A 27,663-nucleotide genomic window follows, 5' to 3' on the forward strand; every position below is an offset into this window, starting at 1 on the left:
GCATTAGTTCATTCTGGATTCTTAAAATAGTAAAAGTACTACACAAGGTACCACTTTTACTTTTAATTTTAGTAACATTTTAGTAACGTATAAGTGTGAAAAACCATTGGAATGCCTTGTGGTAGGTCGTCTAAGGCTACATTCATATTGCAAGTCTCATTATTATATAATTCAAATGTTTTTACACAGATCAGATTTACAGTAGATATATTGATGGTCATCATTCACATTCATATATATATATATATATATATATATATATATATATATATATATATATATATATACCTTCTCTTTTTCAATGTGTTTTCTTTATTTTCATGACTTTTTACATTGTAGACTCTCACTAAACACATCAAAACTATGAATGAACACAAAAAAGAGGTAAAATAACTGAAAACATGTTTTATATTCTCGTTTCTTCTAAATAGCCACCCTTTGCTCTGATTACTGCTTTGCACAATCTTTGCATCATTCTCTCAGTGAGCTTCAAGAGGTGGTCACCTGAAATGAAATGGTTTTCCAACAGTCTTGAAGGAAGGAGTTCCCAGAGGTGTTTATTAGCACTTGTTGGCTCTTTGCTTTCTTCACTCTGTGCTCCAGCTCACCCCAAACCATCTGGATTGGGTTCAGGTCCGGTGACTGTGGAGGCCAGCTCATCTGATGAAGAACTCCAATTAAATAATAGAAAATACTAGATTGTGTGACCCTTTTTTGACCAGGCGGTGTAGATTAACTTAAAAAGATTGGGTAAGAAAATGTACTACTAGACCACTAGTAGTTCTGTGGGAACATAAATAAGGTGACACAAATCTGATTTTGAAATCAGTTCTGTGTCTCATCAAGGCAAAATATCAGATTTTAGGCTCTTTACTGTAATGTGAACATGGACAAAAGATCTTTAAGACCTTCAAATGGGTTCTTAACTCTTATACATCTCTTTCTACTACAGAAATGGGTACCACTTTAAAATAAGACTACCTTATAAAGGGTTTATAAATGGTTTACAATTAGTTTATTAATGGTTACTTATTAGGTTGTAAATGCCTTAAAATCATTAATAATCAGTTATAACACATACGTAGAAAAGGCAACAATATAGATGGCTTTGGATTCATTGCTGTCCTTTCTACGTATGTGTTAGAACTGATTACTAATGATTTTAAGGCATTTACAACCTAATTACTAACCATTAATAAACTAATTGTAAACCATTTATAAACCCTTTATAAAGGTAGTCTTATTTTAAAGTGGTACCCAGAAATGGTTCTTTTTGGAACCAAAAGAGTATCTTCTTCATATTCTTCTTCTTCTGATTCCTTGTCTTCTTCTATGGCATTGGTCAGAATCAGCATTTGAAGCATCGTTATAAGTTTCGTAAGAGTTTAGAGTTCGTAAACAGTTTTTATTAACTGAGTTATTGGGTCAGGCTGCAGAAGTTAGACGTCAAGATCTGAAACGTCTCATTCTAATTTTTTTTTTTTTCGAAAAAAAAATCGAGGTTATTTAAGTTCACTCTGTGCCAGTTTTTTTTTTCCCAATTCCCTCTCTGACATACGGGTCAGTGAACCGTCTGCAGGACTGGAATCTAATCTACGCTAACAAGTCCAAAAGGAATGATATCCATTCTCCTAAAAAAGCTGGATTTTCAGCTGCATTCATCAGCATCCTTATCTGTGAGAGATGTCTGGAGAAGAGCTAGACTTTATCTAGTGCTGATACTTCCTCCTGCTCCTCCTGCTCCTCCTGCTGCTTCTGCTGGATTCCATTTGGCCATTTAGGCTTGAGAAGGGAGTTTAGATGTTGTGTAAATATTTGTGTCGTCAGAGGAATTGGGCTGCTGGCTGGGAGTCCTGGCCTCTCGTCCAGCGGAGTCGACAAATCTGCTGGTGAGAGAGACAAACAGCTGGACAGACAGCCTGAAAGATGGGTCAGATAAGGGACAGAGAGAGCTTCTGAAGTGGTTGATGAGTAATGGGTTGAAATCAGTGCAAGTCTGAAGGCGTTTTGAGTGTGTGTGAATGGTGTGTGTTCAAGGAGAGAGAGAAGTGTGTGGGAAAACTTGCCATGTGGCCTAATCAGGTTTGGTCTCCATCAGCTGCTTGTCATCCAGCTGCATCCAGGCTGAGCACTGCTGGCCTAGAAACTTTTACTTAATACTTGGGTTTCTTCAGGTCCACCACCACCATTTACTTAACACGTGTTTTTGGAACACCTGAACTGCCTCCTATAACAAAAATGGGTTTTACTAATAATGGTGTAATAAATAAACACCACTAAATCTTGAGGCTTTCTATTTAACTGTTACATAAAAAATTGAAAAGCATAATTGTAATTGTAATAGAAAAATAAAAAAAATATTTAAGTAAATCTGCTTATGTCAAAATATAATTAATAAAATAATAAAATTGTCTCTTTCCTGAACTTCATTTAACATTTTAAATTCTATATTTTTCTGAATACAAACCAAACAGTTCATGTCCTCCAAACACTTAGTTTCATTATGTTTGTCAAATTTTTACGTCTGTTTTCATATCAGCATGCAGCATTTTGGTTGATTACAAGGGGTGTGACGAGACACTAATATCACGAGACGAGACGAGACACGATATTGGGTTCACGAGAACGAGACGAGACGAGATTTAAAAATAAAATTTTAAAGAAAACGTCAAAAATTAAAAATGGCTTGAAAACTAGAGTTTTATTTGACAAAATCATATAACTCAAACTTAACAGACTGTTTTCTCTCACACATCGATTCTATAAGAAATAGAAATAAGAATAAGAATAAAAAATAAAATTTTTCTAGGTCTTATATAGTGCAAACAATAAGTGCAAACCACAACCAGTCATATTAAGACTATGGTTTGTGTTTTTTTTCTCCTAAATCTCTTGTTATTTAACTCTGCATAACCATAACCAGTCTTAAGACTATGCTTGTAGTACAAACAGAGACAGAACATGTTTTTAAATACAGTGCAGAGCTAAGGGATTAGTACAGCTGTCTATGAAACAGTCACGTGTAGGATTTATTTACTGTATTTATATATGGTTTGTATCTTGTTGGTCACTCTGTTACCGTTTATTGTTTCCACTGCAGCCAAAATGCAGCCAGACATACAACTTAAAAGTAGCAGAAGACCACACTCGCTGCTATCGCTACTGGGTTGCCAGATCCCTTTTAAAAAGTCCACACTTAACTGTTTTTTTGCCCCGCGAGACAGGTTTAAGCCTGACGAGAAATATCGTCTGTTTTAATCTCGCGAGATCTCGTGCCACGAGATCTCGTCACACCCCTATTGATTACTGTTACTAATCTGGCTTAAAAAATTTTAAGTGGAGCAAAGAGAGAAAACAAGCAGCTTCTTCAAGTGTCCTGTAGAAGATTTCAAATAAATAAAAAAAAACAGCTTTCCTACAGCTTTCTCAGATCCAGTAATTTTGTGCTTTTTGCCCAGCACTCTTTATAACGGCTGTATCGGGGCATATTTTGTTCCTGCAGATAAATCACTTGTTCCGCCGTTATCCAGCTCAAAGTAGCTCCACACCTTATTGGTAGAATCCGGAGAGCTCTGACATTGAAAACGAGGCTTTAATAACTTAAAAAAAAATGCACAAGAAGCTTATTAAAAACCACTGTTTACATCCTATAAGGCTAGCTACAGCTCCGTGTGCCGCCATCACTGAAATAAAAATGTAAATAGGACGTAAACAGTGGTTTTTAAGAAGCTTCTTGTACACTTTTTAGGTTATTAATGCCTCGTTTTAAATGTCAGAGCTCTCCGGATTTTAGCAAGGAGGTGTGGAGCTACTTTGAGCTGGATAACGGTGGAAAAAGCGATTTATTCAGTCTGAAGGGTATTTGGACAAACTGTTCAAATTTCTGGATCTCTGAACGCTGTGGGAGAACGGAGAGATGCTATTCATCAAAGATACGTACTTTTTATCATGTTTTACTGCATCAAAAGTCAATTTTACACCAGAGTTCTCCTTTCAATTGAGGCATTCATTTTGGGGGCATGTTCAGCTTGATTTATCATGTAGTGTATGATACCTAGCTAGTTATCCCCAATAGAAATCAAGAAAAATAGCAAGATACCCAGCAAGTTTAGAATCTGATACTACTTTAACAGTAGTGTAGTGTACTCAAGGCTTTAAATACAAGTCTATGTTTCTCAGTCTGCTCCCAATGTGCTGGCCTGAGGGGCTTGAGTTGGAGAGGGCTGGACTGAGCCACATAAATTAGATTTTCACATTTTGCTCAGATGTTTTCTCAGGAGAGAAGGAGCACATTGCTTTGGGAAGACCTCATCTGAAGGTTATTTTCATAGGGACTCCATAAGCATCAAATAACGTATCTATAAAATTACATTTAGGTTAATGGAGAAACTGTAGTGATAGAGTGATGGCACTGCTGAAAAATCCAGCTCGAGACCAGATTTTTTGGTGGTAGCTGGTTTCAAAGAGTCTAAACTGGTCTTTGATTGTCAAGGTGAATAGAAAATGGCCAAAGATGGCCATTCAGACCAACATATGCCCAATCATGTGATATTTTTCATTTAGTTGGAGATGCTTGGTCATACTGATTGATTGTAGACTATCCAAACTATTAAACTCAATACAAAACATACCAAATGCAGGTTAAGGTAAAGCTAGTTATTCAGCTTAACCAGCTCAACCAACTTGGTCAACTGGTCATTCTGTTTATTCTGCTGTTTCTCAGCAGGGAAAACCTGATCTGTCTGAGTACTGTATGTATTAAAAAATCATTACTTTACTTTTAGCCCATTAGCAACTTCCCTAGAAGTTTGATGCGATAGGATGCTCTTGGCTAGGTCCATTTGCATCCATTGTTAAGTCCCATTAAACAGAAATGATGCTTCCTAACAGTGTTATTATTGAAACACATGTCTGCCACTTTAGTTTAAGGCAGATTATGCCTCCAAATGAATGTGGACTGGACACTAAGCATTGCAAAAGCTCAGACAACACTTTGACAAAGTGGTGCACCTTGATTAAAATCAAATCTCAATCTTTAAAAGCTTTCAAGCTTCTTCTAACACTCATCAACCATAGGGTAACCTCTTAGCAATTGTCTAAAGCTCTGATCATAAATGTATGTGATATCTACAAGGTTGGAGAGGGCAACGAGGGCAATGACATTAAATGTTTTAGCTTGTGGTTTTCATAGTGTAGACTGTTGCAAAGAAATGGCAGTTCAGGGGAACTGTGAAAGTCAACATAAGATTGAAGGACCAGAAAGATTCTCAGAGAGAAGTTCTTATATGCTGAAAAAACAGGAAAATCATACCACCATATGACATCCAAGATTATTTTATAGAATTTAGAGGGTGAACTACAGCTTTTGGAATAGCCATTGTAGTCCATTGAAAGTCACTTGTATGTTTGCAAAGACAATTATAGACAAAGATTGCAGGTCTTGGTCACCATTGGGTGCTACTTTAACTTTCTATGATGTATTTCTATGTTGTTCACATGTGACAATGTGGATGAACAAATGTTAAACCCAATGCCCACATCACCATGGAAACAGGACAATTATATTTAATATTAATTTGGCTTCCACAGTTCCCCTGAGCTCAGATGAGCATATTACGATACTGTAAGCAAGGGGACATATATGTATATATAAATTAATGTTTTGACTTTTGATGTTTAAATCATCGCTATCATATTCATAAAATTTAAATAAAATATTTACTTTAAAATTGTAGTTTAAATAAAAGGTAACACTTTCTATGAATGTTGTGTCTATCAAACTATAGACATACTCATTATAATGCCTTTATTATTATAAAATAACAAGACTTTTTCAAGACTTTGCAAACATTTATAAAATTGACATTATAGCCACGTTGATTATGCATTATGAATTGTGATTATAATGCATCATAAGCTGTGCTTGTAATATGTTACACATCAGGGTTAAAATACCTATATTAATAGGTATTTCTCTCACTAGTAATACTGTGTATTCCCATGGTGGTGAGAAATGACACATTATCATAGATTATAAATTAATTTAATCTAAGCTATTATGATGTTTAATATAAGCATAATAAATGAGTGTTTAAAAGTAATTACTTACTTTCTTAGTATTGAAATAGTATTGAAGTATCTTATAAACATAGCTAATGATGCATTATGATTAGAGTTCATGTAATGCAAATGTGTTTTATAGCCTTTTATAGTGCTTTAAAAATGCATTATAGTGTGTTATGAATATGTTTATATAGTCTAATAGACATGACATTTATAGAAAGTGTTACTCTTACTTTTTGTCCAAAGTAAACTATTGCACTATTGTCACAACACTAAATGAACCACTTCTGACACCAATCTTAACATGCATCAATGATGTGTATTTTCAAATCAGTACAGTATTGTTATACATCGATATACTGATATATTTTGATATAATTTTTTTATACTCTTGCGGCCTACATGACCTTGCTGTTATGTTGTTTGACTGAGGAACTCCATGGTTTTGCAAACAGTGTTCAGTTCAGGCTGATATCTTGCTGTTTTTGCCAAATGCCTTCCAGCTCTTTCTCTTTGGAAACACACATGCTTTAGTGCCACAGACCCCCATCCATCCCCCCCCCCCCCCTGCAAAGCATCTCTCAACAGAGCTCTGATGGGTTTTCCACACTGTGAAGAAACAGCGCACAGCAGGAAACTTGACGTGGTTTGATTTGGGTTTGAGCTGTTTTGGTTGCCATTGTTTTATAAAATCTCTGGACTGAAGTTGTATGTATAATATTATTCTGCACTGTGTACAGTACACACCACTTCTGCTGGGGTGGAATGGCATTTCAAAGCAGCGGTCAGGGAGATGCATTTCCGGCATGTGGAGTTTATTAGGGGCGAATCTGCAGGCCCTTAATCCTAGCCAGTGGGCAGCGGTGGGCCTCATTAGCATCCGAGCTGCTCCTCACGTAAATATTTGCGAAGGAGGAGAGGGATGACTGAGGGGTGAGCAGATGTATGGAGGTGTTCTACCCATCACATATGGTGGAAACTCAAGCCTACAGCTGTGAACTGGGAAGCCTGTGGTTTGGTGTTAAAGCTGAAAACACAAGCTGGTGATGTTGGGTTTGATGATTGGATTGTTTGGTTTGTTGGGCCTTTGGTATACAGTATGTTAGTGGGGTCAAAATCACTATAATATGCCTTTTGTGCACAACATAGTGATTTCATACTATAAACACTTAAACAATATATTTTTGTTACTATTTTGTATAATATTATTTACTCTGAATGATTATAACATGTTAATACACATATAGAGGAACATTAACCTTCACCTAATGCAGTTTAAAACAGTTTTAAGTGGTTTATCTTGTTGGTTTAAGTGGTCGACTTGGGACAACAACTTATCAGCTTATTCTGATAATGACAAATGAAAAATTTGGTCCACAAGTGGAATGAATGGTCTAGAATTAAGGAATTGAGGTCTTAAATCGTTGATTTAAGACAGACAAGGATTGGTTGGAATGATTACGTTTTAAAGTCTGATGGGATGCTAATTAGGTTGATTCAATTGGTTGAAGTAAAATAGGGGCATGATGGTGACAGATAGTGGCGCCAGACAAGAAACGTCTGGCAGAAATCGCATCCACATTCAATGCAGGAAGCCCTACACATCAATCTTGCCAATCAGTGCAGCATTCTTTGAGTTCCAAGGTTTTTAAGTATGGACTGTTATTCAAGAAATGGCAGTTCAGGGGAACTGTGGAGGTCATAGTGAGACAGAAGACCAGAACAAACTCTCAGACAAAACTGCTTGTATGCTGGTAAGACCCCGTATTACGGTGGTGGTGTTGAATTTGGAGTTTGGGTTAGTCTTGGTTGTTTTTAGTGGTGAAAATTTGGTCCACAAGGGGAATGAATCATCTGGGATTAAGAAGTGGTCTGATTTTCTGTCAGAATGTCTTGAATCTTTGGTTTAAGAAAGTCAGTCAGTCTCTTAAGACATAATTGTGAGATAGGCCAGGACTTTGGCCAGGGCTTTTCGAAGTCTAGCATTGTGTTGGGTTGATTGGGTTGCACGATCCAAGGCAAGGATACCCTGAGAGGGTACAATAAGGAAGGGACATATTTTTGTTTTAGAAGTTTAAACATTCCTCAGTCCACAGAGTCTTGTGTGTACCTAAAAAAACCTCTTGTAAGGCATTACCACCCACAGCAGAAGTGTAGCACCAGTGCAGCAACGTTTGGCAAGAATTGTCCATGCTTGCAGACAAGCGTCTTTAAGACAGGCAAATCCAAAACCCCATATTATGGTGGTGGTGGTGTTAAGTTTAAAGTGTGGGTAAGTCTATGTTGTTTTTCAGTGGTGAAGATTTGGTCTAAAAGAGGAATGAATGATTGAGGGATTGAGGAGTAGTCAGAATTTTCATCTGACTGTCTTGAATCTTTGGATCTTTAAAAGGCTTCGTTAAAGGAGATGCGCCAAGACTTCGGGTCATCTGGTTCGAATTTGGACCCGGCGCTTCTTGGGTTGATTGAGTTTTAAAGCCTGGCCCTGTGTCTCCGGGGAATGTGATGGTTGATAGTGGGGTTGATTCAATTGTTCCACTTACTGATGTTAGTTTTTTCTTCTTCTTTGAGGTCCTCTATTGACCTTATACAGAGCTTGACTTGGGGTCCATCTTAAAGTAGGACATCTTACTCAGATAAATAAACCAGATTCTACGTTTTGACGCTGATGTTTGTAAGACATCTATCCCAGAAAACTCTCCCAGATCCCAAACTGTCAGCATTTCTGGTTCAAGTTCTTCCATGACCTGGATGTGAGGCGGTGGATTTGAATTGTAATGGAGGTCATGATCCAGTCATTGCCTTCCATGCTCCAGTCTTGACTCCATCCCTGGCTAGGCGCTTCACCACTGTCCTCCCTGGATCCTGAAGGTGCTTGTGTGTCAGCGTAGTTGTGGTGGAGCTTATGGAGCTTGACTCCAGGCCAAAGGCAGCGCAGGCCCAGGCCTGGACACGCAGCTCCCGGGGCCAGCAGCCACCGTGCTGAGGTTTATTTATCTGGGCAGAGGGATCCGTACACAGGAAACCCAGGCAAAGGCTGGGGTCGGCTTCAGGAGCTGCTGATATTACTGGGAGTATTAAATGGCTCCGCCACGTTCGGGTTTCAGATGGAAACTGGGGCCTCTGCTCTCTCTCCTCTCTCTTTCCCCAAGTTTCCTTTTGTTGCAGTGAAATAAAAGAGCTGCTCTCCGATGGTATCTGGAATGGTTTCTGTAACAAGCTCACAAGCTCTGAACTGTGGGAACGCTGCCAGCCTCCAGTAATGATAAAACATATGTTGGGGAGAAGTAGAGCGATTTAACTGAGCCGGCAAAATCATTTCGAGTGTGGTTAACAATGGCATTATTGTCGGTTTATTAGAGACATTCTTTCTGCTTAATTGATCTGTTAGGCTTTTTTCTGTTGAATTGGTCGACTGATGCTCAGTTGTTGAGTCATGCAAAGTATTTCTGTTTCTGTTTTGTTTAATTATTTATTTATTTTTGTATACAGCTCTGGAAAAAAATAAGAGACCAGTTTCTTTGGTTTTACCAAATTGAAGACCTCTGGAATATAATCAAATAATATAGACAAATAATCACAAGCCACCAAAGCAAGCTGAACTGCTTGAATTTTTGCGCCAGGAGTAAAGCAGCAATAAGTTATCCAAAAGCAGTGTGTAAGACTGGTGGAGGAGAACATGATGCCAAGATGCATGAAAACTGCTAATAAAAACCAGGGTTATTCCACCAAATATTGATTTCTCAACTTTTAATACTTTATAAATATAAACTTGTTTTCTTTCTTCACATTATTTGGGGTCTGAAAGCTCTGCATCATTTTTGTATATTTCAGTCATTTTTCAGTCTTATTTTCTGCTCTAATAATGCTGGTCACATCAGCAGCCGGAGTCTGAGAGAGCGCACTTTGTCTTGTTCTCTCTGGGCGGGTAGATGGTGGGGCGTTCTCTCCCCACATCACTTCTAATGTGATGTTGGTCAGCACAGGCATCTGTTGGCTGATGTATAGAAACTGGGGCTCTGACGCTTTCCTCAGAGTGCGTTGGCTGTCTAGCAGCAGTTCGAAAGGGTCTGATTTCATTTGTATTATAAAAAAGTATGTGCTACTTTTACCCTCTTAGTGTTGGGGGCATTACTAGTGATAGGGGTAGTAATGAGTGTGTTGGGAGAAGCATGGTTGGTGTGGTGCAGTAGCACCACTGCCTGCTTATGAGCTACCACATCATGTGGGTTCAATTCCTGGTCTGGGTGACTATATAAAACCAGAAGCTTATTTTTAGTGGAGGTAACCAAAAACTACAGTGTAGTGCACCATAATTTTGGTTGACACCTACAGAATGCAAGGTATTAACTTTCACAGGGTATGAATAGCCTACTGTTTGCATGCACAGTAATAAATGCAAGTTTGAGCAGAGTTATAAAGTATAGGAAATGATGGAATGAGCTGAAAGAATGCGACAGTGTAAACACGGTCCCTTCAGAGAATATTCCAGCTGAAAAAAGATCAGAGCAGGGAATCTGAGACGACGTGTCAATATTTAGATAAATGGCATTCATAGCGTGGCTGGACTGAGTGATCTGGTGTTTTTACGTACATGGGGATCAGCTTATATAACCAAGTCAAACTGTCATAACAGTGAGGGACTAGGAGCAGTGGAGGATAGTATGTGGTCCAATTCATCTGCTGCACGCCTGGCAGGGCTTTTATACTGGGGGCTTTGACTGATTTCTAACACACAAGATGGACATTGTATACAGTCACGTCATGATCTATGAGATTCAGAGCTCTTTATCAAGAAGTGACAGTATTTAAAGGGTGCAAAAGACTGAAAGAGATTTATAGTTCTGGAAAGAAGTAAGAGAGCACTTCAGTTTCTGAATCAGTTTCTCTGATATTGTTATTTATAGGTATATGTTTAAGTAAAATGAACATCGCTGTTTTATTCTATAAACTACGTTTCCAAACATTTTTTGTAAAAAAAAAAGAGAAAAGCCGAAATAACAAAAAAGCTTAAGAACTTCCAGACCTCAAATAACGCAAAGAAAACAAGTTCATATTCATAAAGAAGTTTTAAGAGTTCGGAAATCAATATTCGTTGCAATAAGCCTGTTTTTTTAATCACAGTTTTTCTTGGCATCATGTTCTCCTCCACCAGTCTTACACACTGCTTTTGGATAACTTTGTGCATTTACTCCTGCTGCAAAAAGTCAAGCAGTCCAGCTTGGTTTGATGGCATGTGATCATCCGTCTTCCTCTTGGTTATATTCCAGAGATTTTTTTTTAATTCGGTAAAATCAAAGAAACTCATCATCTTTAAGGGGTCTCTTATATCTCTTATTTTTTCCAAAGTTGTACTGTGTGTATTGGACAATATTTATTGTTTATTGTACTGTGATGAATTGTCATATCATAAGGACAATGTAATTTTTTTTAGCATATCAAGGATATTATAAGTGCTCAAAGAAAACCCAACTGACGTTTTAATAATAAATGTGTAAAAAATCCCAGTTTAATTGGTGATATAGTGAAGCAAAAATGAATAAAATCACTGTTCTCTGCATGAAAGAGTATTTGAATAGCATTGATGCATTTCGTCTGTGTATCAAAACATTTGCGATAAATATTTGTATCATATCATCCAGCTGACTATAAAAGCTCTAAAACTGTCCCAATCACTCTTTATTCACCCTAGAAATTGTAGGTATGTTACTTTATTTGGGACAGAAAATGCTCAGACGACATTTAACAAGCTACCTTTTTTACAACCCTGTAATTTTGCGTCATAATTACATATTCTGGTTTCCCTGATAAAGAAAAACAACATAATCAGCTTAAGCTACTCAACGAGGTTAAGCTAATAGAGCCGTTTAGCTCATGCCCAACAAAGGGTATGTTTTAATTTAGGTCTGTTCATTAATTATTAGGTCTACAAGCATAATCAAAGTGACCAATCTGGTGAAAAGCTAACCAGCTAGTTAGCCAGCTAGCTTAGCAGCAACAACCTTGATTATTAAAGCCCAGCTTAGACAATTGGTCCCATTGCCAGCTAGTAAAAGCAGAAAAAAGGAAAAGGAAACAAAAAGAAATCCCCAAGAAAGCTTCTCTCGAGCTGAATTCTGCGCAGGGTTTCTTTTATAGACAGCTAATGAGAAAAACATGATAAACTCTGCTTTTACTGGCTGGTTTATGGCTCCAGCAACAGCTTGCAGAACCCACATATTAAAGCATAGTTTTAACACAGTTTTAACACAACAAAAAGACTGTAATAGCTGTAAGTGTGTCCCTGGTTTGATATGCTTTTATCAAGCTAAAGAGATTGTAGCTTGGTTAGCTTTTAGCCTTGCCTCCACTCACTTTCTCTGGTTTGGATTTCTGGTACTGTTTCCTCTGATGTGTGTTTAGCTCCAGTTTGGTGGTCATTCGAGTTAGTCCGGTATGTTTGCTAGAATTAGCAAATGTTAGCTTTTAGCCTAGCATGGATGCCTGATTCTCCCTTTCTTGACTTTTGTTTAGGAGTGAGTTTGAGCTATCCTTTCTGCAGGAAAAGCCACAATCATAAGATCTAGTTCCAATAACCCAGCAACTCATAGTTTCATTGCTACCATTACTAATAGAGTCTTGTGGTGATGAGCTGCTCTCCAGTATCAACAACACCATATTTTCCTAAACAAGCTTTGACTAGACTTTTCATTAATGGGCTAGGTGTATGTATATTTTGGAGGCATAAGTACTCTATAATGAGTCGGGACTGTTATGTAACAATTTGGAGGTTTTGGGATCGACCTGTTTTACAGCTCTCTTTTGGGTAATGCTGGAAAATAAGGTTCAATAGTATATCAAGTTATATTCCATCTTGTTTTTTATGCAATCTTTTCTTATGCAATATCAAATGGATTTAATCCAAACCATTTAGGGTGTATAAACCTTTTTAAAAAACGTATTACGGTAGCCGTGTGCATAGCCGAGTTGGGGGTGAAGCTGCTCACACTTCTCCTGCAGAAACTATTTTTACACATCAATAAAGATAATTTAATAAGGTCTTATCACTACAAAATACACCAAAAAGACAGTATCTTTTTTTGGAAATGCAGACCTTCAAATAATAGAAGAGGTTAAGTACAAAAATAATAGAAGTTAAAAATAAAGCATCTATAGATAGGGCCTTAAGGAGGTCAGAGGGAAATAATGGGATAGAGGAGTAGAGAAGAGGAAGAAGGAGATGAGGTTAGAAGTAGTTAGTGTGTTAGAGGTGTTAGGAGAGTAAGTGCTCTTTGAAGAGCTCTGTCTTCAGGAGTTTCTTAAAGATAGTGAGAGATTCTCCTGATCTGGTAGTAGAAGGTAGTTAGTTAGAGGTGTTAGGAGAGTAGGTGCTCTTTGAAGAGCTCTGTCTTCAGGAGTTTATTAAAGATAGTGAGAGATTCTCCTGATCTGGTAGTAGAAGGTAGTTAGTTAGAGGTGTTAGGAGAGTAGGTGCTCTTTGAAGAGCTCTGTCTTCAGGAGTTTATTAAAGATAGTGAGAGGTTCTCCTGATCTGGTAGTAGAAGGTAGTTAGTTAGAGGTGTTAGGAGAGTAGGTGCTCTTTGAAGAGCTCTGTCTTCAGGAGTTTCTTAAAGATAGTGAGAGATTCTCCTGATCTGGTAGTGGAAGGTAGTTTGTTCCACCATTGGGGAACTCTGTATGAGAACAGTCTGGATTGCTTTGTGTGAGTGTTTGGTAAAGCGAGGCGACGTTCATTGGAGGAGCGCAGCGGCCGGGAGGTAGCGTAAGCCTTCAGGAGCGAGTGCAGGTAGGAAGGAGCCTGTTCTGTCATCACCTTGTAGGCGATTGTAAGCACTTTGAATTTGATGCGAGCAGCAACTGGTAGCCAGTGGAGCTCAATGAGCAGCGGGGTGACATGTGCCCGTTTTGGCTGGTTGAAGACCAAACGTGCTGCTGCATTCTGAATCATCTGTAGTGGTTTTACTACACAGGCCGAGAGGCCAGTTAGTACGGCATTGCAGTAGTCGAGGCGTGAGATTACCACAGCTTGTACCAGGAGTTGGGTGGCCTGTTGCGTCAGAAACGGTCGATGTTGTAAAGCGCAAAGCGGCAGGATCGAGCAACCGAGGCCACATGGTGTGTGAAGAGAAGCTGGTCATCAACCATGACACCCAGGTTCCTAGCAACCTTTGTCGGTGAGAGAGAGAGAGAGTCGATGGTTATGGCAAAGTTGTGTTGAATAGAAGGTTTTGCTGGTATGACCAGAAGTTCAGTCTTTGAGAGATTTAGTTGGAGGTGATGTTCCTTCATCCATGCGGATATGTCTGAGAGACACTGTGATATCCGTGCAGAGATTGAGTGATCATCTGGTGAGAACGACAGGTATAGCTGAGTATCGTCAGCAAAGCAGTGGTAGGAAAAACCAAGGTAGGTGGGCTATTTAACTTTTGTTAAATAGCCCACCTACCTTCGCCTCTATTAAAATACAGCCTTTTTAGGTGATGCTCGCAACAGGCATACAATGCAAGTAAATACATTAAAATACATAATACATTAAAAAAACACTATTTTTTACACCATTAACAAGCTCAAAATACAGTACCTTTTCCACACTTCATTGGTAGAATTCTGAGGACCCTGACATTTAAAATTTGAAATTTACATTTTAGTCTGAGTACAAGACATCACAAAGTGTTAACATTTAATTATTTTTATTTTTTATTTTTTTTAATGCAGTCACACTATGTATTATGTTATATTACCATGCAACAAAATACATTTCTGCACTTGTGAAAAGTTGTTTTTAAAGCAAAGCTAAACAAGATCATTTCATACTGAATTATCAAACCATTGATTTCACAAGTTTCTATGTTTCACACTGAAATCCTGATACTGATTCCTGGATGCAGATCAAGAATTCTCAGTCTGAAGCCTCCAAGCAGCAGTATTTTAATATCTGGGCTGTGGATGTGAAGTTTGATCCAGATGAACAGTAATATGAGGAAACATTGAGATGTCGACTTGTCAGATATGTCTGGCTGTTATCAGCTTTGGTCTTGGCAGAGCAAGAGAAGCAGGATGGAAGGAGGGAAAGAGAGAAAGAGAGAAATCAGGAGAGAGAGAGAAAGAGAGAAAGAGGTCAGAGAGGAGATCCGAGGAGAAGTGTGTGAACCAACGGTCAAATTTATCTTCTGTATGAGAGCATTCGTACCAGCTCACAGTGGGATTTCATGCTGGGACATGGCAACCACAGGGCTGTTTTAGTAGTTCTGACAGGAAATAGCTCCACCCCCCTCTGACACAGGGGTATACGTTACATTGGCTTGTTAGCTGTTACTATTTTTCCCACAATAGCACTTACTTTCTTGGTCTCTGAACAGTTTTGATTTATTTTATAAACTACAGACAACATTCCTCCCAAATTCCAAATAAAAATATTGTCATTTAGAGCATTTATTTGCAGAAAATGAGAAATGGCTGAAATAACAAAAAAAGATACATAGCTTTCAGACTTTAAATAACAAGTTCATATTCATAAAGTTTTAAGAGTTCAGAAATCAATATTTGGTGGAATAACCCTGTTTTTTAATCACAGTTTTCCTGAATCCTGGCCTGTTTTCCTCCACCAGCCTTACACACTGATTTAGGATAACTTGGACAACTTGCCTTTACTGATAATGTTGCTAGGTGCTTGCTATGGTGTTGCTAACTCATTGCTAGGTGGTTGCTAAGGTATTGCTTTGGTAACTGTGGTGGTTACTATGGTGTTGCTAAGTAGTTGCTATGCAGTTGTAAGGTGTTTCTAGGTGGCTGCAAAGGCATTGCTATGGTATCTATGGTGGTTACTATGATGTTGCTAAGCAGTTTCTTTGTGGTTGTAAGGTGTTGCAAGGTGGCTGCAAAGGCGTTGCTATGGTATCTATGGTGGTTAATATGGTGTTGCTAAGCACTTGCTAGGTGGTTGCTAAGCAGTTGCTAGGTGGTTGCTTAGGCTTTGCTATGGTGTCTGTGGTGGTTACTATGATGTTGCTAAGCAGTTGCTAGTTGGTTGCTAAAGACTTGCTAGGTGTTGCTCAAGAGTTGCAAGGGGTGTTGCTATGGTGTCTGTGGTGGCTGCTAAGATGTTGCTAAGCAGTTGCTAGGTGGTTGGTAAGGTGTTGCTGAGGTGTCTGGGGTGGTTGCTATGATGTTGCTAAGCAGTTCCTAAGTGGTTGCAAGTGGTGTTGCTATGGTGTCTGTGGTGGTTACTATGATGTTGCTTAGCAGTTGCTCGATGATTGCTTAGGCTTTGCTATGGTGTCTGTGGTGGTCACTATGATTTCGCTAAGAAGTCACTAGTTTGTTGCTAAAAACTTGCTAGGTGTTTGCTCAAGAGTTGCAAAGGGGTGTTGCTATGGCGTCTGTGGTGGCTGCTATGATGTTGCTAAGCAGTTGCTAGGTGGTTGCAAGGGGTGTTGCTATGGTGTCTGTGGTGGTTGCTATGATGTTGCTAAGCAGTTGCTATGTGGTTGCTAAGGTGTTGCTGAGGTGTCTGGGGTGGGTGCTATGATGTTGCTAAGCAGTTCCTAAGTGGTTGCAAGGGGTGTTGCTATGGTGTCTGTGGTGGCTGCTATGATGTATGATGCTATGATGCTATGATGCTAAGCAGTTGCTAGGTGGTAAAAGGAATGCACAACCATAACTAACTGAAATATAAGACAGTAACCAAAAGTTACTCTCTATATACTCCTATAAATACAGGATCCATAGGAAGTGTTACTAATATTTTTTTACATTTAAAAAATTCCCCCAATTATTTTGTATGAATAGTCCAATTTCTATGATTAAATTAAGTTTAATTTAATAGTTTTTATTCAATTTAAATACTTTTTCAGTGTATCTCAAGGTGATTTCAATATATCTTTTATTCAAACATTCCTCTGGTTGGGCCAGAGCCCAAAAGCAATCCAACAGAAACATGAAACATGCTATACTTCATATCCATCCAATTTTGTGGTGGGGAAAAAGAAAGTTCTTTTAATTGAAAGAACTGAATCATGACATGACTGAGCCTCCAGCTCTTGGAGCAGAGTCGCGATTGATCATCTCTCATCTTTGGCTGCGGCCAAAAAGGTAAAACGAGTGAGTGGGAGTGACGGTGAAGGATTGGGGGAAGATAAATAGAAAGAACGAGGGATTTAAATTTAAAGTCAGACTAAGTCAAAGACGGCTTAACTCGCTTCTCCTTCTGTCTGCCGGGGCTTCTCATCCATCCATACGCTGTATGATTTACTATTAGTACTGGAAATAAACCCCTGTGGAAAGCTGCGGGCCTCCTGCCTATCTCTGCTTATCATCAGTAAACGGTTTGAACGGCTCTGGCTGCAGGTATAGAGCAGATGATTTTTTTTTTATATGATTTTAAGCCAGAGCTTAAAGAGCAGGTCAGGAGACCGAACACCACCGGGGAAAGCTCAAGGCTTTGACCGAGCCTCGCTGTTGTATTGTCCTTTTTTCTGTTTTTCTTTTTTTTCTCATGTTTGGTTTTGCGCTGCCCATATGGCATAATCACGCTTTCAGCGCGGTGATTAACACTGATTTGCTCTCATTCTCAGAGAAATAAAGCGTGATGTCCGTGGCCGGATCAAAGAAATCCGTGCTGCTTAGATCAGCACCTGTGATAGATTTAGAGAGATTGAGTTGAGCCTAAAGAAGCTGCATGAAATGGATTTAAAAGGGCCTCAATGGGGGGCATTCAGCGACCTCACCAAGCCCACCCATACTTACTGCATTAAACATGAAAAAAATGTATTAGTTGGAAAAGCAAAAAGCAAAGCTACTGTTAGAGCGATCTTAACCGTTGTGTGGTGTTCGGGTCTGTGGAACCCGTTTTCATTTTTCATCAAATGATACAAAAAAAATATTTTTTCTAACTCAAACCCCCCCCCCCCACACACACACATTTATACTACATACAGCATGTTTGGCCAAGGGCTAATAAACATTGCTTCATTTGTAAATTTGAAACTAAACAAATGTTCTACTCATATCTTGAGTTTAATTCATTTTCTTTTACATTTTAATAAAAAAAACTAATAAAAAAAGAGTAGCACTTTTTAAAAGAAATGTAACATAAGAAAGGTAAAGGGCAAATATTAACCATGTAAGCTGTTTATATTACTTGCAATTTAGGTGAAGCAAGCATGTGTAAAGCATTTAAATGTAAAATTGCTTAATTTTGCTGAATTAAATACAAGTAACAAAGTAAACGAATAACAAAAATATGAACACCACACAAGGGTTAATGTTTAAAATGGAAAAGTGTATTTACCTCAGCATGGTTGAATAATGAAAGTTAATATGTGTTTGATAAGTAGTATACAGTAATGTGCAAATGTTTTAGGCACCTGTGGGAATTTCAGTAAAGAAAAAGCTTCTTATCTGTGAATTAAGTGTTTATTAGCTCAGTAAAACACAACTAGCATCACAATAAATACAAACAGCAATTACACTACATTTAACTCTAATCCAAATTCTCATAGTAATATTTTAGGATTGGGTTTAGGGTTAGATTTTAAGCTTAGGTTAAGGTTAGGGTAAGGGTTATGTAACATGGAGGAGGCAGGATGTAAACGCAAGTCTTTTTTATTTTCCATATTTAAACTAACAAAGAAAAGAACACTAGGGAATATAAAAAGAAAAGGTAACTAAAACAAAACACTATGAAACAGAGGATAAACTAAAATACTGAACCAAACAAGCAAGCTACGCAAACAAAGAAACAAACTAAATAAAGCAAACCTAAAACACTGAGGACAAACAACACAGCAGGTCTGTGGCTAAACAAAACAGATGAACACAATCTGGACAGAGTAACATGACAAATAGAGACAAAAGATGCAACAAACTACAAAGGAGCACATGGGGTATTTATACACAGGCACACACTAGGGACACCTGTGGAGGTAATGAGGGGGCGGGGTTACAAAGGAGACAGGAGGGGTTACAGATGACAAGGCGGGGCTAAGGCGGAGACATGACCAAAACACAGTAGCACATGGCTGGGAAACATGACAGGTAAACAAAACACGAGAACAGAGGACAGGAGCAGGAAGGAACCAAAAAAGGAAAGACACTGGACAGACACAGGCTAAGGTGTAACATTACCCCCCCTCAACGGCGCCACTACCAGAGGCGCCGAGAGAGAGGGAACAGAAAAACAAAAGACAGGGCTAGACAAGACCTGGGGACGAACACAGGGGCTGGAACAGAGTCAGGAAACTAGACAGGGGGTACTAATTTGGACTGGAACGGAGACTGGACAGGTGGTAGAAACAGAGACTGGACAGAGGGCTGTACATTGGACAAGGACACAGACTGGACAGGGGGCTGAACTAGAGACTGGACATGTGGCTGGACATTGGACAAGGATGCAGACTGTACAGGGGGCTGGACATTGGGCAGGGATGCAGACAGGTCAGGGGACATGAACAAAGACTGGACAGGGGGCTTAGACTGGACCGGGGACAAGGACTGGACAAAAGACTGGACAGGGGACAAGGACTGGACAGAGGGCTGAGACAGGACAGGGGACTTAGACTGGACAAAAGACTGGATAGAGGGCTGAGACTGGACAGGGGACTTAGACTGGACGAAAGACTGAACTAGGGGCTGGACACTTAACATAGACGAAGACTGGACAGGAGGCTGAAACAAAGGTGGAACAGGGCCGAACACAGAACCAGGGGTTGAAACAGACTGGACCAGGGATGCATATGGGGACTGAACAGGGGACCGAGCAAAAGACTGGGCAGTTGACGGGGCAAAATTAGATAAAGGAACAGGGACCATAACTCGGATGGGGACAGAAACCAATACAGTGACTGGGACAGGAACAGAAACACAACTAGACAAGGGCACAGGGACACAGACGGACACAGGAACCACAACTGGGAGAGATACAGGAACATGTACAAACAATAATGGCCCAAAATTTACAAAAGTCTGAGGGGCCAGCTGGGGTATAGCTCTAGGAGCTGGTGCAGGAGAACTTGGGGCGGGTCTAGGTGATTGTGAGCTGGGAGTTGGCCTGGGAGCAGGCCTGGGGGTGTACAAAGTTCTGGGAGTGGGAACAGGATCAGGGACAGGTGCCGCAGGTACATGAACAGGGGCGGCAGTAAGTACAGGGTCAGGAGCGGCCGGAGCCGCGGGCACAGAGTCAGGGGCGGCCGGAGCCGCGGGCACAGGGTCAGGGGCGGCCGGAGCCGCGGGCACAGGGTCAGGGGCGGCCGGAGCCGCGGGCACAGGGTCAGGGGCGGCCGGAGCCGCGGGCACAGGGTCAGGGGCGGCCGGAGCCGCGGGCACAGGGTCAGGGGCGGCCGGAGCCGCGGGCACAGGGTCAGGGGCGGCCGGAGCCGCGGGCACAGGGTCAGGGGCGGCCGGAGCCGCGGGCACAGGGTCAGGGGCGGCCGGAGCCGCGGGCACAGGGTCAGGGGCGGCCGGAGCCGCGGGCACAGGGTCAGGGGCGGCCGGAGCCGCGGGCACAGGGTCAGAGGCGGCCGGAGCCGCGGGCACAGGGTCAGAGGCGGCCGGAGCCGCGGGCACAGGGTCAGAGGCGGCCGGAGCCGCGCGCACAGGGTCAGAGGCGGCCGGAGCCGCGGGCACAGGGTCAGAGGCGGCCGGAGCCGCGGGCACAGGGTCAGAGGCGGCCGGAGCCGCTGGCACAGGGTCAGAGGCGGCCGGAGCCGCTGGCACAGGGTCAGGAGCAGTGGGTACCATGTGGGCGGCAGGCACTGCTGGTGCTGGAGCTGAGGCTGGAGCAGCGGGAGCTGCTGGAGCTGGAGCTGAGGCTGGAGCAGCGGGAGCTGCTGGAGCTGGAGCTGAGGCTGGAGCAGCGGGAGCTGCTGGAGCTGGAGCTGAGGCTGGAGCAGCGGGAGCTGCTGGCGCTGGAGCTGAGGCTGGAGCAGCGGGAGCTGCTGGCGCTGGAGCTGAGGCTGGAGCAGCGGGAGCTGCTGGCGCTGGAGCTGAAGGAGCGGGAGCTGCTGGCGCTGGAGCTGAAGCAGCGGGAGCTGCTGGTGCTGGAGTAGCGGGAGCTGCTGGAGCTGGAGCAGCGGGAGCTGCTGGTGTTGGAGCTGAAGCAGCAGGTGCTGGAGCTGGAGCTGAGGCAGCAGTTGCTGGAGCTGAGGCAGCAGGTGCTGGAGCTGGGGCAGCAGGTGCTGGAGCTGGGGCAGCAGGTGCTGGAGCTGGAGCTGGGGCAGCAGGTGCTGGAGCTGGAGCTGGGGCAGCAGGTGCTGGAGCTGGAGCTGGGGCAGCAGGTGCTGGAGCTGGAGCTGGGGCAGCAGGTGCTGGAGCTGGAGCTGGGGCAGCAGGTGCTGGAGCTGGAGCTGGGGCAGCAGGTGCTGGAGCTGGAGCTGGGGCAGCAGGTGCTGGAGCTGGAGCTGGGGCAGCAGGTGCTGGAGCTGGAGCTGGGGCAGCAGGTGCTGGAGCTGGAGCTGGGGCAGCAGGTGCTGGAGCTGGGGCAGCAGGTGCTGGAGCTGGAGCTGGGGCAGCAGGTGCTGGAGCTGGAGCTGAGGCTGGAGCAGCGGGAGCTGCTGGTGCTCTTGAAAATCTGAGCTTCAGTAGCTCAAAGAGTCCCTCCACCGTCTTTGCCTTTTCAGGCCTTTGGTCCGACACAATGTCCGCCCATTGTGAAGCCCTACCCCTCAGTAAAGTCTTGATAAAAAGTACCTTTATAAGTTCTGGAAGGGTAGGGCACAACAAATGGTCGAGGTAGAGGGAGCACTGCATGATGAAGCCCTCACAGGTCCCGTGTTCCCCATCATATTCACAGGGGGAAGACATCAATGAGGGTAATACCAGCGGCTGTCCATCTTGAAGCATGGAAACAAGGCTCTCCAAAAACTCCTGCTGTTCCTGCATCGCCGAATAAAGACTTGCTACATCCTCAGTAGGTCGCATCTTATGTAACATGGAGGAGGCAGGATGTAAACGCAAGTCTTTTTTATTTTCCATATTTAAACTAACAAAGAAAAGAACACTAGGGAATATAAAAAGAAAAGGTAACTAAAACAAAACACTATGAAACAGAGGATAAACTAAAATACTGAACCAAACAAGCAAGCTACGCAAACAAAGAAACAAACTAAATAAAGCAAACCTAAAACACTGAGGACAAACAACACAGCAGGTCTGTGGCTAAACAAAACAGATGAACACAATCTGGACAGAGTAACATGACAAATAGAGACAAAAGATGCAACAAACTACAAAGGAGCACATGGGGTATTTATACACAGGCACACACTAGGGACACCTGTGGAGGTAATGAGGGGGCGGGGTTACAAAGGAGACAGGAGGGGTTACAGATGACAAGGCGGGGCTAAGGCGGAGACATGACCAAAACACAGTAGCACATGGCTGGGAAACATGACAGGTAAACAAAACACGAGAACAGAGGACAGGAGCAGGAAGGAACCAAAAAAGGAAAGACACTGGACAGACACAGGCTAAGGTGTAACAGGTTAGGTGTAGGGTTAGATTTTAGGGTTAATTTATGGTTAAAGTTAGGGTTAGGTGTAGGGTTAGATTTCATGGTTGATTAAGGGTTAAGGTTAGGGTTAGGTGTAGGGTTTGATTTTAGGGTTAATTTATGGTTAAAGTTAGGGTTAGGTGTAGGGTTAGATTTTATGGTTGATTAAGGGTTAAGGTTAGGGTTAGGTGTAGGGTTAGATTTTATGGTTGATTAAGGGTTAAGGTTAGGGTTAGGTGTAGGGTTAGATTTTAGGGTTGATTAAGGGTTAAGGTTAGGGTTAGGTGTAGGGTTAGATTTTAGGGTTAATTTATGGTTAAAGTTAGGGTTAGGTGTAGGGTTAGATTTTATGGTTGATTAAGGGTTAAGGTTAGGGTTAGGTGGAGGGTTTGATTTTAGGGTTAATTTATGGTTAAAGTTAGGGTTAGGTGTAGGGTTAGATTTTATGGTTGATTAAGGGTTAAGGTTAGGGTTAGGTGTAGGGTTTGATTTTAGGGTTAATTTATGGTTAAAGTTAGGGTTAGGTGTAGGGTTAGATTTTATGGTTGATTAAGGGTTAAGGTTAGGGTTAGATTTTATGGTTGATTAAGGGTTAAGGTTAGGGTTAGATTTTATGGTTAATTAAGGGTTAAGGTTAGGGTTAGGTGTACGGTTAGATTTTATGGTTAATTAAGGGTTAAGGTTAGGGTTAGGTGTAGGGTTAGATTCTATTTTGAGTAATTTACATTCAACATAGGGTTAAGTTCAATTTAAAGGACATTCAACTCAGTGTTAGTTGAATGTCAGTTGAGCATCAATAAGTCCATAAAATGTACCATCCAAGTAAAGTGTTACCTAGATAGATAGATAGATAGATAGATAGATAGATAGATAGATAGATAGATAGATAGATAGATAGATAGATAATAGGAATAGGAATAATAGAAATAGTAATATGTATTGTAATAATGTCATTATAGTATAGTAATAGCGTACTGCAGTATACTTATCTATGGTATGCAATGCTAAGTGTGCCATTACAGTTTCATTAAAGTCTTTACTCCCAACCCCAGCGTTAAATTCTGAAGCAAAATAACTGAAATAAAATTGTAAATAGGCTTATAAAAAGACTATGCCTTAAAACTTACCGTTTAACTCTTTTACATTAAAGAACAACCCAATAATAAAAATACCCAGTGAGATCATTCAGAAATAATAAATTAAACTGTTATTAAAAAAATCATAATATTTTCTGCATATGAATTGCATTGTATTATGGATATGTAATTAATAAACATAGGGTTCAATTATTGAAACATACAGCGCTGGGAAAAAAAATAAGAGTTCACTTAAAAATGATGAGTTTCTTTCATTTTAACAAATTAAAAGCCTCTGGAATATAATCAAGAGGAAGATGGATGGTCACAAGCTGAAACTGCTTGAAAGTTATCCAAAAGCAGTGTGTAAGACTGGTGGAGGAGAACATGATGCCAAGATGCATGAAAACTGTGATTAAAAACCAGGGTTATTCCACCAAATATTGATTTCTAAACTCTTAAAACTTTATGAATATGAACTGTTTTATTTGCATTATTTGCTGTGTTGTTTCAGCCGTTTCCCATTTTCTGCAAATAAATGCTCTAAATGAAAATATTTTTATTTGAAATTTGGGAGAAATGTTGTCTATAGTTTATAGAATAAAACATCAATGTTAATGTTACTCAAACATAAACCTATAAATAGCAAAATCATTTTATGCAACATTTTTAGATCATTTTTCCAATAATACTGATTTTCAGATGAAATTAATGATAATAGGCCTAATTAATAATATATGCAAAGACCCCAACCCATGAAAGTTCTTCCTGGCTCTTCTCTGGATGGTTCAACTGGGTCAACAGTAGTCCTCTCAGTTTTCCTGTCGTCCGGTTGATTGACAGCATCTTTCCAGTCTCTGGATTTGACTGACAGATCTTTCTTTAACTCTTAAACCTGCAGGGGGTTAAATCAGCCTCTGCACTGTACCAGGGCCTGTTGACGGAGTGGTAGAAGATGAGGTGAAGATGATTTTCACTGTGATGGTCTGACAGGAGACCTCCATGGGAGTGTTTGCTGCTTCAGTGTTCCCCGGGGGCTCATCCTCCACACTCCGGGGGGTGGAGGTGCTCCATTAGGAAGAAGAGGAATCATGCTGAGTGATAGCTGATTCCTCTGGGTAGCCTGGGTATAGCTACCATATGGAAACAAACTGAGCTCTTAAATGAGTGCATTTTTAGATGGAGAGGCTTGTTGGTGTGGAGGTGTTAGTGTGTGTTGTGCTAATGGTACAGTAAGTGGATCAGATACAGCAGCAGTGCTGCTGGAGTTTTTAAACACTGTGTTTTTTAATCACTCACTGTCCTCCACTTCACTATTAGACTCTCCTACCTACAGTTGCTGCTCCACCTTGTAGATGAAGTAAAGTAAAGTCAGAAACAGAAGCTCTGAATCTGTTGCTGCACAGTTTAGAGTGTTGCTCATCCTCTAGTCCATTATCAGTGCTCACAGGATGCTGCCCACAGGGTGCTACACACAGGACGTTGGCCCTGTAGTAGAGATGACCAACAAATCTGACCATCGCCATGGTCATCACTAAGATCGACTATGTGTTTAGCACACCTTCAAAATGTCTGGTGTTATGGTGTGGGGTGCAATTACTATTTCAATTGTATAATTCATAATAATCAGGATAATCTTCAATACAGACACTTTACCAAAACACTACTCGAAACCACTTCAGTTTCTGAATCAGTTTCTCTGATTTTGCTATTTGTAGGTAGATGTTTGAATAAAATGAACAATGTTATTTTATTCTGTAAACTACAGACAACATTCCTCCCAAATTCCAAATAAAAATATTGTCATTAAAAGCATTTATTTGCAGAAAATGAGAAATGGCTGAAATAACAAAAAAGATGCAAAACTTTCAGACCTCAAATAATGCAAAAAAAGAAAAAATATTTGTAAAGTTTTAAGAGTTCAGAAATCAATATTTGGTGGAATAACCCTGGTTTTAATCACAGTTTTCATGCATCTTGCGATGTTCTCCTCCACCAGTCTTACACACTGCTTTTGGATAACTTAATGCAAAAATTCAAGGAGTTCAGCTTGGTTTGATGTTTGGTTTGTGATCATCCATCTTCCTCTTGATTATATTCCATAGGATTTCAATTTGGTAAAATCAAAGAAACTCATATCACACGATATGGCACACCCCTACTTCCAGTCCCCTGTTAAAGCAAGAATATTGTAACAACATTGGTTCGATAATTACAGGACACCATGCAGAATTCTGCTCAATATGACGTATTGTTTTAGACAAGTTGCCCAAATCAGTCTAAATTTGATCATTTATTGTTCCTATATTGTTAATATTATTATCAATAACCATTGCGATCTGGCACTTCTTTGTTGGTGCATATACTTTTGCAACAGTTCTTTTGAAGGCCTATAGTCTATATAAGACCATTAGCCTTATCGTAGACCCTGCGCAGGGCGTGTCGTGATGCTCATTCCTATCTTACACCCCAGTTAACAGTCTATTTTCACGCCTTGTGCCCGCACTTTTAAAATAGCTGTTAAAAAGAGTTAAGGAATAAATCTACACTGATGGGAGTGAGGTGTATTCAGCTACATTTCTGGCGTGTTGCCATATATGTTGGCGGTGGAAAACACAGGAGCTCCACTGACTGATTAAAACCCTGACAACAGTCAATTGTCAGAGTCCATTCGTAGAGGTACACCCAGCGCACTGCATACACTCCTACTTGTTAAACACACACATACAGACAAACTACAGAGCACAAACCCGACTTTTAACTCAACAATAAACAGAATTAAGAATAAAATAACATTACTTTTTCCCTTAAATAAGCAGGTCCCTTAAAAGGTCAGTATCCTCTGCTGTTAAGATACGAACGTGCCAAAGTCAGAGCTCACCTGGCTCTTAACGGGAATGACATCTGGCACACTGATTGGTTTATTTCAAATTGGTTTATGCTCAAAACACACATATGATTAATTAAAAGAATTAGCAGATGCCTCGTGTGTATTTTGAGCTGCACAAGGCACATTTTTTGTGTCCTCAAGATACCAAAAACACACCAATATACCCTAAATACAGCTGCACAATGTGCAATTGACCGGTGCGCTATAGATCGCTAAAATATAGCCCCATATATCTCAGCCACCATTGACCTAATCTGCTTGAAACCACTTTGACATGTGAAATAGTGCTGGAAATGTCTCTGGATAACCTCTGGACACTGTCTATCTCACAGACTGTTACAGTATTTATAGATGTCAGAGCATTCCCGCTAAGTACTAGTGTACTAAAGGCACCATGGGCTCAAGCTAGCATCCAAACTGGAGTCTAGAGATGGTTGTGGATGAATTACGTTCATCCCAAAGATGAGGTTTATAGTGCATGTCTGCAACTTGCGTCCGCACTCTGAACCCCTGACTGGGGAAACTGTGTAACTTGGCAGTAGCTTTGTCTTTCAGCAACCATGAAATCTTTCCATAGTGCTTCATTCAGGCCTCAGCGGGAGCTGCTGGAGCCGCTGGCCCTGCGTAATCTCCATTGCCAATGGATACAGATCCCAGTTCAGCGATGTTGTGGATGGCTCATGTGTGAGTCTTTGATTCGTGTGTGTGTGTGATTTTTTTTTGTGTCTTTCTGCTTCTGTAGGGCTCCCTGACTGCTTCAACATTGACACGAAGAGCCATAGAATCATAAAAGGACCGAAGCAGGCGCAGTTTGGCTACACGGTGCAGCAGCACATCGCCGGGGGACAGAAGTGGTAAGAGGCTCTATTTTATCAACTACACATGGACTTTTATTCTGGGTGATATGTTTCTGGGTGCTTTGTGACCAAGGGAAATTGTCCATGTAAATACATTGTATACACACACACACATATTGTCACATCTTTTGCCTGTTTTCTGTCTTCCTGGTTTTTTTCCACTCACCTGTGTCCATTTGTAGCTCCGCCCCTCATTAGCCAGTCCCCAGGTGTTACCTGTTCTCTTTCCCGCCTTGTGTGTGTATTTAAGCGTCTCTGTCGTTAGTGTTAGTCTGTCGGTTCTTGTGCGTT

General features: G+C 41.0%; 1 protein-coding gene across 36 annotated transcripts in view; it reads left to right on the forward strand.

The window, feature by feature from the left end:
- The window catches only part of itga11a (integrin, alpha 11a), a 126,625-nt gene that overhangs the window by 2,175 nt on the left and 96,787 nt on the right, over positions 1-27,663 (forward strand). For all 36 annotated transcript variants that reach the window (XR_007429027.1, XR_007429028.1, XR_007429031.1 and 33 more), the window contains exon 2: positions 27,258-27,369. Coding sequence is in view for 1 of the 36 variants with exons in the window: in XM_022667089.2 (XP_022522810.2) it covers positions 27,258-27,369 (112 nt within the window). In the remaining 35 variants the exon portion in view is untranslated. The remainder of the gene's footprint in view (positions 1-27,257; positions 27,370-27,663) is intronic.

Source organism: Astyanax mexicanus, chromosome 23 (genome assembly GCF_023375975.1).
Source record: "Astyanax mexicanus isolate ESR-SI-001 chromosome 23, AstMex3_surface, whole genome shotgun sequence".
In the NCBI taxonomy this organism is placed as follows: Eukaryota; Metazoa; Chordata; class Actinopteri; order Characiformes; family Acestrorhamphidae; genus Astyanax; species Astyanax mexicanus.